General features: G+C 39.2%; 1 protein-coding gene across 2 annotated transcripts in view; it reads right to left on the minus strand.

Annotated features, from left to right (window-relative positions):
* The window catches only part of Lekr1 (leucine, glutamate and lysine rich 1), a 186,797-nt gene that overhangs the window by 99,226 nt on the left and 68,432 nt on the right, over nt 1-19,139 (minus strand). For both annotated transcript variants that reach the window (XR_003836153.2, XM_029474779.1), the window contains exons 5-6: nt 18,475-18,650; nt 5,752-5,937 (exon numbers count right to left, since the gene is read on the minus strand). Coding sequence is in view for 1 of the 2 variants with exons in the window: in XM_029474779.1 (XP_029330639.1) it covers nt 5,752-5,937; nt 18,475-18,650 (362 nt within the window). In the remaining variant the exon portion in view is untranslated. The remainder of the gene's footprint in view (nt 1-5,751; nt 5,938-18,474; nt 18,651-19,139) is intronic.

Below are 19,139 nucleotides of genomic sequence, written 5' to 3' on the forward strand. Positions count from 1 at the left end.
AAGCAAATTCACCCAAGAGGAGTAGATGGCATGAAATAATCAAACTCAGGGGTGAAATCAACCAAGTGGAAACAAGAAGGACTATTCAAAGAATCAACCAAACAAGGAGCTGGCTCTTTGAGAAAATCAAAAAGATAGATAAACCCTTAGCCAGACTCACTAGAGGGCACAGGGACAGCATCCTAATTAACAAAATCAGAAATGAAAAGGGAGACATAACAACAGATCCTGAAGAAATCCAAAACACCATCAGATCCTTCTACCAAAGGCTATACTCAACAAAACTGGAAAACCTGGATGAAATGGACAAATTTCTAGACAGATACCAGGTACCAAAGTTAAATCAGGATCAAGTTAATGATCTAAACAGTCCCATATCCCCTAAAGAAATAGAAGCAGTCATTAATAGTCTCCCAACTAAAAAAAGCCCAGGACCAGATGGGTTTAGTGCAGAGTTCTATCAGACCTTCAAAGAAGATCTAATTCCAGTTTTGCACAAACTATTCCACAAAATAGAAGCAGTAGGTACTATACTCAATTCATTCTATGAAGCCACAATTACTCTAATACCTAAACCACAGAAAGATCCAACAAAGATAGAGAACTTCAGACCAATTTCCCTTATGAATATCGATGCAAAAATACTCAATAAAATTCTCCCTAACCAAATCCAAGAACACGTTAAAACAATCATCCATCCTGACCATGTAGGTTTTATTTCAGGGATGCAGGGATGGTTTAATATACGGAAATCCATCAACGTAATCCCTTATATAAACAAACTCAAAGACAAAAAAAGCATGATCATCTCATTAGACTCAGAGAAAGCATTTGACAAAATCCAACACCCATTCATAATAAAAGTCTTGGAAATATCAGGAATTCAAGGCCCATACCTAAACATAATAAAAGCAATCTACAGCAAACCAGTAGCAAACATCAAAGTAAATGGTGAGAAGCTGGAAGCAATCTCACTATAATCAGGGACTAGACAAGGCTGCCCATTTTCTCCCTACCTATTCAACATTGTACTTGAAGTCCTAGCCAGAGCAATTCGACAACAAAAAGAGAATAAGGGGATACAAATTGGAAAGGAAGAAGGCAAAATATCACTTTTTGCAGATGATATGATAGTATATATAAGTGACCCTATAAATTCCACCAGAGCACTCCTAAACCTGATAAACAGCTTCGGTGAAGTGGCTGGATATAAAATCAACTCAAACAAGTCAATGGCCTTTATCTACACAAAGAATAAACAGGCTGAGAAAGATATTAGAGATACAACACTCTGCTCAATAGTCACAAACAATATAAAATACCTTGGCGTGACTGTAACTAAGGAAGTGAAAGATCTGTATGAAAAGAATGTCAAGTCTCTGAAGAAAGAAATTAAAGAAGATCTCAGAAGATGGACAGATCTCCCATGCTCATGGATTGGCAGGATTAATATAGTAAAAATGGCTATCTTGCCAAAAGCAATCTACAGATTCAATGTAATTCCCATCAAAATTCCAATTCAATTCTTCAACAAATTAGAAAGAGCAATCTGCAAATTCATCTGGAATAACAAAAAACCTAGGATAGCAAAAACTCTTCTCAAGGATAAAAGAACCTCTGGTGGAATCACCATGCCTGACCTAAAGCTTTACTACAGAGTAATTGTGATAAAAACTGCATGGTACTGGTAAAGCGACAGACAAGTAGACCAGTGGAATAGAATTGAAGACCCAGAAATGAACCCACACACCTATGGTCACTTGATCTTTGACAAGGGAGCTAAAACCATCCAGTGGAAGAAAGACAGCATTTTCAACAAATGGTGCTGGCACAACTGGCGGTTATCATGTAGAAGAATGGGAATCGATCCATTCCTATCTCCTTGTACTAAGGTCAAATCTAAGTGGATCAAGGAACTCCACATAAAACCAGAGACAGTGAAACTTATAGAGGAGAAAGTGGGGAAAAGCCTCGAAGATATGGGCACAGGGGAAAAATTCCTGAACAGAACAGCAATGGCTTGTGCTGTAAGATTAAGAATTGACAAATGGAACCTCATAAAACTGCAAAGCTTCTGTAAGGCAAAGGACACCGTCAATAAGACAAAAAGGCCACCAACAGACTGGGAAATGATCTTTACCTATCCTAAATCAGATAGTGGACTAATATCTAATATATATAAAGAACTCAAGAAGGTGGACTCCAGAAAATCAGATAACCCCATTAAAAATGGGGCTCAGAAATGAACAAAGAATTCTCACCTGAGGAATACCGAATGGCTGAGAAGCACCTGAAAAAAATGTTCAGCATCCTTAATCATCAGGGAAATGCAAATCAAAACAGCCCTGAGATTCCATCTCACACCAGTCAGAATGGCTAAGATCAAAAATTCAGGTGACAGCAGATGCTGGCGAGGATGTGGAGAAAGAGGAACACTCCTCCATTGTTGGTGGGATTGCAAGCTTGTACAACCACTCTGGAAATCAGTCTGGCGTTTCCTCAGAAAATTGGACATAATACTACCAGAGGATCCTACAATACCTCTCCTGGGCATATATCCAGAAGATGTTCCAACTGGTAGGAAGGACACATGCTCCACTATGTTCATAGCAGCCTTATTTATAATAGCCAGAAGCTGGAAAGAAACCAGATGCCCCTCAACAGAGGAATGGATACAGAAAATGTGGCACATTTACACAATGGAGTACTACTCAGCTATTAAAAAGAATGAATTTATGAAATTCCTAGGCAAATGGATTGACCTGGAAGGCATCATCCTGAGTGAGGTAACCCATTCACAAAAGAACTCACATGATATGTACTCACTGATAAGGGGATATTAGCCCAGAAACTTAGAATACCCAAGATACAAGATACAAAGCACATGAAACTCATGAAGAACGAAGACCAAAGTGTGGACACTTTGCCCCTTTTTAGAATTGGGAACAAAACACCCATGGAAGGAGTTACAAAGACAAAGTTTGGAGCTGAGACAAAGGATGGACCATCTAGAGACTACCATATCCGAGGATCCATCCCATAATCAGCCGCCAAACACAGACACCATTGCATACACTAGCAAGATTTTGCTGAAAGGACCCAGATAGAGCTGTCTCTTGTGAGACTATGCCGGGGCCTAGCAAACACAGAACTGGATGCTCACAGTCAGCCATTGGATGGATCACAGGGCTCCCAATGGAGGAGCTAGAGAAAGTACCCAAGGAGCTAAAGGGATCTGCAACCCTATAGGTGGAACAATAATATGAACTAACCAGTACCCCGGAGCTCTTGACTCTAGCTGCATATGTATCAGTAGATGGCCTAGTAGGCCATCAGTGGAAAGAGAGGCCCATTGGTCGTGCAAACTTTATATGCCTCAGTACAGGGGTACGCCAGGGCCAATAAGTGGGAGTGGGTGGGTAGGGGAGTGGAGGGGAGGGTATGGGGGACTTTTGGGATAGCACTGGAAATGTAAATGAGGAAAATACCTAATAAAAAATTTTAAAAAAAAGAAAAATAAGGACAGAAAAAATATCTAATAAAAAATGCCTTAATAAAAAAATAGATCTGAAAAGTAAAAAAGAAATAAAAAAGGAAAAACTGAATATATAAAAAAATTAACATCTGCATTATACAAACAGCTCTCTAAAAGTATTAAAGGAAGGCTGGTAATGGTGGTAGCCATTTTTAATGCCAGCACTTAAAAACAAACAAAATAATTAAGAGAGGCTGGAACGTTCACACACATCTGGAGTCCCAGCATGCAGGGGGCTCAAGCAAGAAGGTCATGAGTTCCAGGTCAGCCTCAACTCCAACAAAATAAAATGCTATCAAGAGAACCTTCAGTAAGTCAACTTTAAATAGGAAACTTAAAGACAAAATAAAAATAATGTGTTAGTGTTGTAAATTACAGTTTTTTGGACTAGCAAGAGGGTAAATGCACCTGTTATCAAGCCAGATTACTTGAGTTTGAGCCCCAGGACCCACATAGGAGGAGAATGGAACCAAATTTAGTAAGTTGTCCTCTGACCTCCACATATACTCTGTGGCACACAACTGATCTCCTACACAAACACAAACACACATACATGTACATATACATACATATACACACATCAAACACACAGAAAAATGACAATTTTTTATTAAATTTTACATTTTTTTCTGACTTCCCTGTGCTACCAAATACTGAATGTATAAACAGCTCATTTATTTTCTTCTAACACTCATCTCTCTCTCTAGAGTTCCATATTCATTCCATCATAACACATTGATTCACAGTTCAAAATACTTTCTAAAATACTGATTTTTATCATTATCTTGATAAAACAATTTTTGATATTTCCAGGTAGAATCATGTATTTGTTTGATTTATTCCCAAACTGTCTAAAATTCATGTTTTAAAAGAAAGGAAAGAAAAAACTTTAGATTTTCTATGGATTTGGCGATGATTTCTTGATTATGACATAAAGTCAACAAAAGCAAAACACAGGAAGGGAACCCAGTTAACTAGAAAAAAAATCTGTGTCTCAAAGAAAACAATAAATAGGTTTGCGAAGGCAACTTATGTCATGGAAAAGTCACATGCATAATAAGCTGTGCAATTTATGAGAAACTTCTATAATTCAACAGTGAAAATATAAAATATACATATTAAAAATGGGCAAAGGACCCAAAAGACAATTCCCTATGGAAGATAACAAATGACCACCCAAAACATTAAATGATGCTAATGGTGCAGAGACAGCAACCCGCACCATTATGTTGGGAATGGCACATGAGACGGTCACTAGCGAGACAGTACTGCCTAAGTGACCTAGCCGGCCTCCCTGGGTGCTCATCAGAGAATCCAGAAGGGCTTGAGGAGATACTTACACATCCTCTTCTCCACAGCCCCATGTGCAGCGGGTAAGAGGTGTAACCCAAGACTGCCTACAAACACTGGAGCACTGGTTAGTCAGGACTTGAGAGAATTCTAACACTTTAACAACACAGATGACATTACACTGAGTAATTTCCCCTACCCCCACCCCCGACACACAAAAATAAAACACCGTACCACCTCACTTTCGGGTACAATGTTAGAAGAATCAAACTCACAGAGGCGAAGTGGACAGGTAGCTGCAGAGCTGCAGGGGAGGAGCTCAGGGGTTATCACTGTTCAGTTTTGTAATGTGAAAAAGTGCCACACATCTACTGCAGAAAATGCAAAGATAATTTTACATTCCTAAACTAAATAATTAGAAAGGCTTGAAGTGGTACATTTAAGGTAATATGGCTTATCACAACAAGAATTATAAAAAATAAAAATTACAATTAAGCTTTATACTCAACATTAAGTTGTAAAAACCTTAACACTTTTCTCCATAAGCTGTTAAAGTTTTAGAAGTAAAACATTTAAAAATGAAAATAAAATCTGGATTCATCTTACATAACACCAAATGCTGTTTTTCTTTGGCACCCCAAAGCCAACAATCCCCTAGAGATAATGAAATAGCAAAGTAAATTCCACTGTGTCTTGATGAAATCTTACCTTGTATTTCAGAGGCCTCTCACATACCCACTTAGTCCTGCCTCTTTAAACGACCAGACTACAAGGGTGAACACAAACTCCCGAGAAAACAGTTATTGCAGTTACTGTTAGGCATATTGGCAGACAAGTTAAGTAGCCCAAGATGGGTTAGGACATCAGGAACAAGCAGCCGTTTCCATGTTACGGCCAGCTGCTAACATCAAGAAGGTTCTCTTTACCTAGTGCTTCTTTCTGCAGCTCATAGCACCTGGCTTGCAAGTTCACTTCATGCTGTTTGGATGCCTCCATCTGCTGAGACCTCAATATGGCTGCATCTGACAACAATTTGAGACTTTTCATTTCCTCTTCCAGGCACACCTTATTTCTCTGGGACACTGTTAGACTTTTATTTAACATATCTATCTCTGTAAAGAAAATTCAAAGTTTATAAGCAGGAGACATTAAATCACATTCCTCTAAAAAAATTGATTTTCCTTTAGAAAATTAATATGTGAAAATAAGATGACATTTCTGAGAATATGACTCCTAGCTAAAAGTTAGATTCATATGCATTAGCAAGTCTGGAAAGAAAGGAGGAGAGGGCTGGATTGATAAGTGATGCACTTTGTAAAGCGTTAAATTATACTAAACTGTAACACAGACTTCTTTTACATTGTCATATAAATATGAAATCTATAATACCTGTGGGGTGATGAAGGGTTTGTTGGCATTGTATGACAGAAAACGCAAATTTAAATGCACAGCATGAGCTGGTTGGGTAGTATTTCTAAGATGGCAACTGGCCTACTTCTAGGTGGTAAGTGCGGAAAGCACTGGAAGGATGGAACACCTAAAACTAGCAAGCTAGTAGGAAGTATTTAATACTTAACAAATATATTTTAAGGATTCTAATGGTATTCTGTCCCCTGAAGTGAAACCAGAATTTACTGTAGCAATTCAATATCATTCCTCTTGTTCCATTTAATTTTTAAATGGCTTTTTATGATTCTATTTACATTTCAACGTGCTAATTTCATATCACCTCCCGGAGAAGGCCCAGAGCACATGATTCATCAGAAAAATTATCAAGTTTTCCATTCACCAATGTCTTCCGCACTGCCAACATAAGCCGCCACTAAGGTAGCAAACACACAATTAAAAAAGACTGTCACTGCAACTAATTATATTGATGAGGGTGTGGCCTCCCTGAAACTCTGGACAACGGTTTTCTAGAACGATTACGAGCTGCTGCCTTCTTTGGCTAGTCCCTTCTAAGTTGTGTAGTGGGTTCAGGTGTGACTGGGTGTCTCATCATGTTGGCCTGGTTTATTGCTCTTGGGGGTTACTACATCTACACATGAAGGAAAGCTCAAAGTGGAAATGCACAGGACAGACCTGGGAGCAGAAGCAAGATGGCCAGCAGATGATGACAGCAGGTCACAGGAAAGAGAATCTCTTAAAGGATGGCACAGAGTACAGCCAAGGATGTGATCCAGCCAGGCTGATGGCATACACCTTTAATCCCAGCATTTGAGAGGGCAAAGTAGGCAGATATTTGTGAATTCAAGGCCAGCCTGGTCTGCATAGCAAGTTTCCAGGCCAATGGGAGGGGACATAGTGACCTAGTGAGAGGAGAGAGCAAGATAGTAAGAGAGTGAGCAAACCTGAGGGGGCTCAAGAATGTGAGTGAGAAAGAGCCGGAGAATGTGGTCCAAAGGAAGAAACGGACGTGCTCTTTCGATGGGTACACAGCATGTCTGGGAGGGAAAGAAAAAGCAACACTAACCACTGCTTGGGGCTGGACAGGAGGTCCCACTAACATTTCTCTTTTGGTTCCTTTTCAATGGAAAAACCCAAATAAATAAATGGCAGGGATCAAAGGCATGCTTCTACCATGGTCCAATAGTTACATTCTTGGCTTTTCACCCACAGAGAAGAGCTAATCTGCTTATAAACATGTATGACTATGAGCCTGATTCTGTGAGAGTAATGACCAGCACACTAGTAATATAAAGCTAAAAAGAACAAGAACAAAAAGCAGTGCAGTTTAACAAAGTGAGACAAGTACGGATGCTCCCTGGCTATTTTTACAGCCACAGAGGCTGCTGTACGCTGAATGCACTGTCCCATATTGTAACACCTGCCAGTGTTTAAGTCAGAATGACACCGTTGAGCAGGACACAAATGCTGCCACCTATTTATCATTTGCCAAAGTGGCTCTGCTTAGGTTTAGCTGACTGATTCTGTTAGTGAACACTATCGTCTCTAAAATAACTAATGTCAATGTGACTTTCTATCTGACATTAAGAGGCAGAATCTGCAATAAAAGTTTATTTGTGAAATAGTCTATTTCCATGTCTTCATGGAAAAGTACGGCAAGCTTTCTGAATTAACGGGAACTAAACATTTCCAGCATGGTATCAGGAGATTAAACTCAGCAACAGTGAATTAACTCAACCAGGATGAGCTAAATGCTCCTCTATCAATTGCTCAGGGCATTAACCTACAATCCTACAGTTTGCCATTATATACTTTCATGCTTGTCAGTTATTTGTCCTAATCCGGGGTTCAGAATTATGACCCCTACTAGGTCAACCGACACTGGTTACTGTACCTAAACTGAGACTTCTTTGTTTCAGCACAGCCTGAAGAAGAATCCCATCCTCATGGATCCGGTCTGCATAGCTAGCTATCTTCCACCCCATTGGGAAAGACTCTTCTGAGCCAACCTAGATGCTGCACATCAATCTGCACACTTACTTGGTACTGACCACATGTAAGCATCATGACCTAGTATTAGAATATAGGTTAATTAGGCCACAGATAACAGCCTATTTTATTCTCCATTAGTTTCTGCCATCATGCCTTAGCGATAACAGGAGATGTTAAATGCAGAAAGGCTTCTCGTACAGCAGAGCTTCAATTGCTTCCTAATATGCCAGGATTTGAACATCCCCAGTAAGTGTTTGCTTCAGTTTCATTTTGGAGGTAGGCATTTTGAGCTGAATATGCTTTTAATGTCAGACTAGGTCATACAGACCACCCCCCCAATTTTAGTAATATAAAATATGCTTATTTCATTCTTAATGTCATCAAATTTATGTTTGTTTACATTAAAACTGAACTCTAACATAATTTTGTACTTGATTTCTAAAAGGTCAAGAGATTCAGGGCTGGCGAGATGGCTCAGTGGTTAAGAGCACTGACTGCTCTTCCAAAGGTCCTGAGTTCAATTCCCAGCAACCACATGGCAGCTCACAACCATCTGTAATGGGATCCAATGCCCTCTTCTGGTGTGTCTGAAGACAGCAATAGGGTACTCACAAACATAAAATAGAGAAAGAGACAGAGATAGAGACACAGAGAAAAACAGAGAGAGAGAGAGAGAGAGAGAGAGAGAGAGAGAGAGATTCCCTGGTGATGGTGCACACATTTAATCCCAGCACTTGAGAGGCTGAGGCAGTCAGTTTGAAACCAGCCTAGTCTACAGAGCAAGTTCCAGGACATTGAGGGGTACACAGAGAAACCCTGTCTTGAAAAACCAAAGGAGTGAAAAGGGAAGATACTTAAGGGGGAGTTGTGGCTTGGTGGTGGGACATTGTACATACTTGTGAGGTCCTGGATCTAATTCTTAGCACTGAACAGCAACAAAATGCATTAGCTAAAGCAAATACTAATCTCATACAAGTCAATTTCTTTATCTTATTAAGATTTATTTCTGTTCTTTGTAGCCCTAAGCTTAGGCAAGTGAGTATACAATTGTATTGGGTTATATTATTACAAGAGTTCCAGAACCTTATTATCAGGGAAATACAATGTTACAGTATGCGACCATTAGTTCATAAACTTTATTACATTAATAGGAAAGGCCTTAAAACTATAGGTATTAAATGGAGGAATAACACAAAATTACATTTTTTTTAAAAAAAACCTTTTATTTTGAAATAGTTTACAGACAGTAACAAATAGATGTATAGAAAAGTTCCATTTCCCCTTCACTCTACTCCCCAGAGAAGCATTTTGATTTTAACCAAGTGTGCAAAACTCATTTGCGTATGAGTGCTTGTTCTATGCAATTTTAGCACAAAAACAGCATTCTAGATTGCTTTCTATGGCTGTGATAAACACCCTAAAGCAGCTTGAAGAAGAAAAGGCATATTTCAGACTACAGTTCACAGTTCATCATAAGGGTAAATCAGGGCAGGGTAACTGACACACAATTCTGGAGACAGTAACTGAAGAGAGGAACGGAGGAATGCTTACAGGCTCACTCCTCATAATTTGCTCACCCTGCTTTCTTTCTTTTATATATATATATTTTTTTATTACGTATTTTCCTCAATTACATTTCCCTGCTTTCTTATACAACCCAGGACCACTGCCCCGAGAATGGTAGTGCCTTCAGTGGGCTGAACCCTCCCATATCAACCCACAATCAAGAAAATGCCCCCACAGACTTGGCTTCAGGCCAGTCTGATGGGAGTAATTCCTCAGCTGAAGTTCCCTCTTCCTAGGTGACCGTATAATGTCAAGTTAACAAAAAACCCACCCAGGACATGTAGTTTCACATAGCTACTACCGCAGTCAAAATATGGGATTGTTGGTATACCATTAAGCTCATTCCCCGCTCCTTACTGTCATAATCATTCTCCAGCCTACAAGTACAGTCCTCGGCTCTTGTTTACACCGACAATGGCATTATGTCAAGACTGCTGTATAAATGGAACAATAAATGTAGATTTTGATATTGAACCATTTTATGACTGGATTTAAACCCAATCCACAAGACAGAATTCATGCCTGGTTCCATTAGCAGAGCCAAAACCAACCAGCTAACCTATGGCTGGCTAGGTCATAAACCCTAGGGGAGAACCTACAACTATTATTATGCTAGACTGATGTAGTAATAAACTGCTTCCTAAGTTCTATGTGCCACCTCTCAATCCTCACCAGAGAAGCTTTTTTTTAACAGATGGTGACTTATACAGAGATCCAAAACTGGTCAGTGTGAAGAGAATAAGAGACTGTAGAGAGCTCAGCATAAGTGAGACATCTCTGTCATATTCCCTCTCTCAAAGACTCAGGAATCATAACAGAAGAGGCAGTTGAGAACTTACAAGAGCTAAAGATATTTACCAGACACACACAACAGGGCCTTTGTACACATGAACTCACAGAGGCTGTGACAGACAAAGTCAGGACAGGCAAAGGCACAGTAGGAATGGGAGATGAGCTATGAAGTCCCATCCAAGCTGGGGAACTGTTGTCAACTGGTCTCTATGGGACAGTCAGGTTAATTTAGGGATTTGGCTCCCAGGCTCCAGTAGATGGTCTCATGCCCACAAATACCCAGTCAGCACCAAGTGAACTGAGTGACTTTTAACACAAAAAGTATCTGAGGTTGGGCAAGGACAGTGGCGAGGAGGAGAGTGGAGAGATTGGAGGGGAGAGGACATTTGATCAAAACATACTATGAGTTATGAAATTCTCAAACCATAAAAAAAAAAGAACCCTGAGAAAAGATTCCGAAATTGGCTTTAAAAAAAAACTTGAAAAAATTTCTTTCATGTTCATTCAAGTTACTGCTTGTATTAATTCTTTCCTTTTTGTTGCTGACTTGGATTATATAGAATAGATATAATACTATTTGTCCTTCATCCACAGAAAGATATCTGGACTATTTTCAGTTGCGAGTTGTTATAAGCATTTAAAAACAGGTAACATGTTTCAATACAATCTGGGCTATGGGCTGAGGGAGAGGAAGGGAGGGAGAGAAGGAGAGAAAGAGATGGGGGGCGGTGACAAAGGCACCCCTGCTACAACTCACATTACCCTTACCATCTTGTAAATATCAAGCTAGAATTATAATAGTTGTAGTTTTTAAAGCATGGAACAGTTCACCTCACTACTAATTTAGACTAGCAATATCCACTGAAGCAATATATACTACAAAACTATACGTGTAATTCAAATTTTCTCTTGAAGATTTGAAATTAATTTTAATGGTATATTTAACTCGTTATATAAACAGCCCTATTTCATTAAGAGGCTAAACCCACATTTCAAATACTGATAGCCACATGTGCCTGGCGGCTACCATACTGGACTGTGGTTGTAAAACTTTTTCAGGCCTCCCTGGTCTTGGCTTCTGAGGATATTATATTCAACTTATTTTCTAAAGCTTGATGATGTGAAAGTTGTTTGTTCCTGTAGCCACTAGAACTTCTGCTAGGTCTGAGATACATTCAAAGAAGCAGTAAAGGACCAGCGTCAGCACCTTCCAGGTTCTGCACCTACTTGTCTCAGCTGGCACACCTGTGCCCTGGGGCTGAGATCAGGATGATAGTAGGGAGTGAGGAGGAAAAACCTCTTACTATAGCAGGATCTCAGCTGCATATGCCCATGTCTTTCTTGGGCGCACTCACTCCTTGTTTGAGAACTAAGTCTGCAGTCCTTGTGTGTGCATTTCTGCCTTCAGCTTTGGAAGAAGATCCTGTGTGCTTTTCCACAAAGAAACTACAGCCTGGTGCCAGAGGATAGACAGTAAACAACAAAAATCAAGAAATGGGCACGAATACTCCCAATAGTGACATACATTATTTAGTATGAAGCAAAGGATAAAGAAATTTAGACAAAGAAGGCTTCGGGATAATCTGCAAAGATCTCTTGGAGGAAGTGACATGTAAACTGAAACATAAATCCTAAGAGTTGGGAGGGCATTACCAGTTCCCCCTCGTGAACCTGCAATGCTTCCCTCTGGGACAGCTATCCATCACACTTGTTTTTAATGACGCCCTTTGATGAGCAGGTGTTCTTACTCTCGGAGTTTATCAATTTTGTTTGTTTACAGTCCTTATCTTTTGTCTTTCCATCTAAGGTCTTCCTTCAGAGCATTTGGAAGTTTTCATTGTAGAGGTCTTTCACTTCCTGGCTTAGATTTATTCCAGTGGGTTACTAATCTATTGTGCACATGGTCACTACCCTGACTTCTTTTTCAGTATGTTTGTAATTGGTCTATAGAAAGGCTACTGCTGAATTTTGCATGTTAATCTGGCATCCTGTCACTTTTGAAAGTGTTCATCAGGTACAGGAGTTTTCTGGAGACAACTTTAGAGTCTCTTCTGAGTAGTTCTATCTCCTGAAAAGAAGGGTTCTGGGGCTCCTCTGTATCTACTGCATTTCCTTCTCTTGTCTTACTGCTCTGAGATTGGGCACTGCAGGGACTGGGAGTGGGGAAGTGGCAGCGGTGTCTTGCTTCTGGTTTGAGTGAGAAAGTTTCATGTGCTTCCCCTTAGAGCACAATGTTGGCTCAGCGTTATCATACACCACCTTTCAGCTATGTTCCCTCTTATGTTATGTCCTCCAACCCCTACTTAGTACCTCCATATTGTCATGAAATTTTTGTTAAAGGCTTTTTCAGCATCTAATGAAATGACCATGTGGTTTCTGGCCTTGAGTTTATCTATGTGGTGTGTTATATTTACTGATTTGTGTTTGGTGAGCCATTCCTATATTTCTGGAATGAGTTCAATTTGATTTCTTTTTCAGGAACTCCTGTCTAAAGTTTGCAAGATTTTATTGAGAATTTTTTTTGTCTATATTCATCAGGAGGACTGGTTTTATTATGAGGGAGATTTGTTGTATTTGTACCTCTCTCTCTTTTGGTACTTACTCTCAAATGCTTCCTCTGTTTTATGGAACTTGAGAAGCCCTGGTTTCGCCTCCTTTAAAGGTTGGTAGAATTCTGCAGTGAAGCCATCTAGACCTAAGCACTTTTTTTAAAAAATTGGGAGACTTTTAACATGTTTCTAAGCCTGCTTCAATCTCATTACTTTTTGTATAGTTCTACTTAAATAACTGACTTCTTCTTGGTTTAACTTTGATATGCCAGACTTGTCTATAAATTCATTGATGTCAAGTTTTTCCAATTTAGTGAAATATATGTTTCTGAAGTATGTCCTTATGATCCTGAATCTCACTGCTTTTTGTTCTAATGTATTGCTTTTCATCTCTAATTTTATTATTTTATTAATTTGGGTATTTTTCTCTGTTTCTCTTGACTAAGTGAAACAATTATCTATTTTGTCTATTTTATGTTTTTTGGTTTTTTAAGTATTATTATTATTAGACATGGTCTCATTATGTATTGACTGGCCTGGAACTCAATACATAAGCCAGGATGGCCTCAAACTCAGAGAGATGTGATGTGTCCATGTGCCACCACACTTAATCCAAATCCTTATTTCATTGAGTCCTATTTTTTTTTTCACTTCTATTTCATTAGTTTCTCCTTTGATCTTTATAATTTCTTCCCACCTAGTACTTTGGATTTGGTTTGCTTACAAAGCCTTAAGATGGAACATTATTTACCTGAACTCTTTGATTTTTAAAATGTATGTGTGTATATGTGTGTGTATATATATATATACACATATATATACATATATTATACAAACACATATATATGTATATACATGAATGTATTTAAAAATATATATATATATGTATATACACACTTCCCTCTCAGAACTGCTTTCATGTGTCCTATAGGTTTTGCTATGCTTACTTTATTTAATTCTAGGAGCTTTTTAAACTTCTTGATTTCCTCAAGGAAACACAGAATAATCTCAAAAACTAACCAAACAATAGACAAACTAAAGCAAAACTACCGTGAGACATAATGGAAGGCATGGAATATAGAAACCAGAAAAAAATAAAATAAAATGAATACTTAGGGAGTTAATCCCTGACAAGGGCTTTGTTGAAAGTCACCTTCCTAGATTGTTGTCATTCAAGCAGGACTCACATGCTACTGTGTCAAGCAGGAGCCATTTCCTCTGTATCCTTGGTGTCCCGTGTAGTTCTGGTATGTGATAAAGGAGAGGTTGTCAGTTCTTTTCTGGTGGCTTCCTCAGATTCATGACTCCACCTTGCCTTCTGATGCCCCAGGGCTGCTCTATGTGAAGAATGCCATTTCCCTGAGTTTTTGACTCTTCTACCCGGGGTAACTTGATTCAGCCAGATGGTCACTGAAGACAGAAGACCTGTAGCTGGGTCTGATTCTCAGCACCCCAGCCTGCTTCCCTGTGGAGATCTCCCCTGGCTTAATGAGTTCATTTGCAGACCCTGTCTCTAGTAAGGAAGTCGCTTATTGTGATTTAACTTGGCTCTTTTCTTTCACCAAGTTTCAGTGGTTGCTGTGTGACCAAACTTCTTCAGGGGAGATGTTACATGCACGTCTCACTCCAGATACAGAGGCTACCGCACTCCCAAGAACAGATACCACCAAAGTCCACACTGATGAATCATGAGTTTTACTGGGGTAAAGCAGAAGCTTTATCACCAAGACCCACACCAGCAGGAGGTCCTGCCTTGAATTCCTTCCCTTTCTAAGAAGTTGTAAGCTATCAAATGAAATAAGGCCTTTCCTTTTGAAGTTGCTTTGGTCACAGTGTTTATCACAGCAACAGGAAGCAAACTAGAACAACTGCTATTTCTACATTGTCTACAACTACTTTATCCACTAATGCATTGAGCCTTCAAAGCCATGCTGGTTACAATCAACTTCTTCTAAATTCTTGTCAATAAAAATGAATCATGAATGCTCTTAATGAGGTCTATATTGGTGAATCCTAATGATAGTATTTAATCTTAATGGCATCTACAGTAAAGAATCATTTTCAGTGGTTTTCAATTTACTATGTCCAGATAAATTGGAGAAACCGCCATCCTTGATAGTGGATACTATCTGCAAATAAACATATAAAGTATACAGATAGTGGGACTTAAGTCGAAATCCCTAATCCATAGGCTATAAAATGGCTTTCAGTTAACATGCATGAAAGCATTACTAATCTCATTAAACTCCACCACAGTTCTTAGGTGAAGTTATATTGAAAGGAATTTGTTTTTCCTTTAAGACTGGATCTCAGAATGCTATCCAAGATAGCCTTGAATTCCTTGAATAAAGTTATCATTCCCCAAGCCTCCATGTAGCTGGAACAGGAGGCATGCACCACCAGGCTGAGGATATTATACAGAGCAGCAGTTATCAAAAGAGGGCTTTAAAAAGTCAGTAAACTACTTTGTAAATAGATGTGCTGTCATCCTGGTGTTGTTGTTGTTCCATTTATATTGAACAGGCAGAGTAGACTTCATATGATTCTTAGAGTCCCAGGATTTGAGGATGGCAGATGAAAGGGGGCTTCTATATCAAATCAGCTTTTATTGGCACCAACAAGAGAGTTAGCCTATCTTTTGAGCCTTTGAAGCCAGGCGATGTCTTCTCTAGCTATGAAAAGTTCTAAATGGAGTCCTTTTAAGCCTGGTATTAAGGACCAGGTGTGACGGTACACCAGGGAGGACCAGAAGTTCAAGCCCATCCTTAAGCTACATCGAGAGTTCAGGGCTGACACAAGCTAGAAACTCTGCCCCCCAAAAGAATGCTGCTGCTTAATGAGGCTATCTTCATCAATTATCTTAAGCAGATGTTTTAGATAATTTGATGCAGCTTCTAAGTCAGCATTTGTGGCTTTGTCTTGCACACTTTGTATCTTATGAAGACATTCTTCCTTAAGCCTCCTGAACTAACTTCTGGGAGCTCCCATTTTCTTCTGTAGCTTCTCACTTCTTTCAACCTTCATGAATCCATGTCAGGGACTTTCTCTAAATTAACCTTTAACTTAGGAGAATGTTATGGGTGAAAGCTTAATTAGTAACACATCAGTAACAAGGCTGTTTTCTTCTCTTCTGTATGTTCACTGAAGAAGCACTCCTCACTCTCTCAAGAACTTCCCTTCGATTTTACAAGATAATGGGCTGCATAGGTACTAGAGGCCTAACCTCCCACCTGTCTTAGCTTTTGACTTCCTCACTAAGCTTAATCATCTTAGCTCTTGATCTAAGGGAAAGAGATTTACACCCACTGTAGAGTTATTAATTGGTCTAATTTTGATGTCTGCTTTTTAGGAAGGTCCAAAAGTGAGTGGGAGACATGGGAATGGCTGCTTTTAATGAAGTCAGAACACAGAATACTTGTTAAAGCTAAGTATACCTTCTTATATGGGTGTGGTTCATAGTGTCCTAAAACAGTTACAATAGTAACACTGTTTGCAGATAAAATAAAAAAAGTATTGTAAGAATTACCAAAATGTGAGAAAATGTGTGCTTTCCAAAGTGAGCACATATCATTAGCACATGACCCAGAGAAACTTACCAGGGTGGCCAGAATCTTTCCATCTATAAACGATGCAAGGTCTGCAAAGCATAGTACGACAGGAAGAGCTATGCCTTCCCACAAATTGTCCAGTGAAATTCAGAGTTGCTCTGTACTGACTGTTCTATTTGGGGAGACATGGACCATATTTTTAATATTTCTTCCCAGAAATATTAAGATATTGGAATTGTATACCGAACAGTGTGGATGGCACAGACTGGGTTCCTTTTGCTTCCTCAGAAGAGTATTAAGGGGCTGGAGAAATGGCTCAGCAGTTAGGAGCATTGATTGTTCTTACAAAGGACCCAGATTTGATTCCCAGCACCCACATGGTGGCTCACAACTGTCTGTACCTAGTTTCTAGTTTCATGGCATGCAAAGTCCTCTCTAGATTCCTTGGGCCCCAGGCACACAAATGGTGCCAGATATTCAGAGTAAATCATTCATGCACATAATTTTTTTTTAAATTATTTAAGGGTGTTTTGTTTGTTTGTTGTTTTGGTTTTGGTTCTGCTCTGGTTTAATGAGCAGGTAATATAGCTACATTCACACTATAAAGGCTGTTCCCAGGGGAGGTGTCTGTTAAGTATCATCACTTTTGTCTCCGATGGGCTGCTCAGTCTTCCTTGTATACATGCACTCCAGAGAGCAGCCGAGGATTCGGAACACATTCATTCCATGCGGAACCTGCTGTCCCCACTGTCTCTGCACCTGCCTCTTCCCAGAGGCCGGGGCCACCTTCATCTCTGTCCTCTCATCCTCAGGTTTAAAAGAACACATTTGTCTTTCATACCTTTTGCTTTTATTCAGAATAAACAGTATCCTGACCTGAGCCTATTGGCCTTTAAAAAATAAAAAAGGAAAGGAATGAATCACGTTCCATACTCTTTTCAATATTTAAAATAATCTTAGCATTCTTTACAGCAGTTTTAGGTTCACAGTAAAAGTGAGGAAAGAGCAGAGAGTTCTTACATGCCTCCTGCCCCAGACCACCCCAGCCTCCTCTCACTGGCAGGCCGTACCACAGGGTATATCCACTTCAAGACAATCAACTGGGACATTTTACTTTTAGCCAGAGCTCACCATTTATATTAGATGTCACACGTGGTGTTGTATGTTCTATAAGTTTTAGCAAATGCATAATGATGTGAGTGTGCCACTACACATCTTAGAGAATACTTTCCATATCTTTAAATTCCTCTGTGTATCATGTGTTTATTCATCCTTGCTCCTAACCCCTCTCAGTCACAGAAGTTCACTGTTTTCTAGTTCTCCCCTTTCCGACAGTCACATGAATGTGATACACCATGCTGCCTTTTCAGACTGGCATTTTTCACGGGGTAACCATCTTTAATGTTCGACGATTCCACCTGTCTGTGCTTGGTTCCAGTCTCTCAGCAATGTTGAGTATTTTTGTTTAGTATTTGTAATTATTATTTGAGGGAGGCTGATCTAACATTACTACCCAGCCACTGAGAAAAATTTTAAACAAATTCATATGCTTAACAAGAGTAATTAGACTTTTGACTATAACTTAAAACAGATGTATTGTAGCTTATGTTAGATCAGTATATAACTGCTGAATTCCAGGAAGGGAATGGACCTTAATGTTTATTTACAGTACCAACTAGCAATTAGCTTAAAAAGTGGAGCCTAACTCCCAAAAGACAAGGAAATATTATGACTGCAAAATTATGATGTATCAGTTATAGACAAAGCAATTAGGCTGTAAATATATGTAACAAACCTGCCAAAGCTGTATCACTTATAGATTTAATTTGTAGCAAAACTTCTCCTTTCAGTGCAGTCCAGTTTTGAAAATTATCATCTATCTCATATTTAATACTTGTTAGTTCCCTCTTAGTGAAAGTAAGTAATAAAAGAGTCTTATTCCAGAAGTGTTTGTGTTCCAACAATCTTTGACTGCAATTAGTAAACAAAAAATTAGGATTTTTAAACAAGAAAGCACAACAACACATTTCTTCAAAAGTGGTTTATCATGATCATATAATCCACTGTTTAATAGAAGTAATTTTGAAAGTTAAAGGAAACCTTCAACACCTTTGCAGAGACAGCAGATATCATCTGAAAACAGTGAGAGCACACTCAAGTATACAGCAGTGCCAAAGGTCTTCTAGTTCATTACTTTAACTATAAAGAGGCCAGACATCTTTATAGGCAGCAATCCAGACATGGGCCAAGAATACTTCAGGAGCCAAGCAACTGGAAGTCAGAGCTTTCTGGTGCTAGGAATCTCCTGGATCACTACTGACTTTCTTAAAATGGGCCAAGGAGAATTGTAATGGTAAAAATGTTCATCTGGGGTCCTAGAGCAGTGAGTAAGTGGTTAATAGAACTGGATGCTCTTCAGAAGACCCAGGTTCATTCCCCAGCATCCACATGTTAGTTCAC

Source organism: Mus caroli, unplaced genomic scaffold, assembly GCF_978045245.1.
Source record: "Mus caroli unplaced genomic scaffold, Mus_caroli_1 scaffold_3, whole genome shotgun sequence".
NCBI classification, from domain to species: Eukaryota; Metazoa; Chordata; class Mammalia; order Rodentia; family Muridae; genus Mus; species Mus caroli.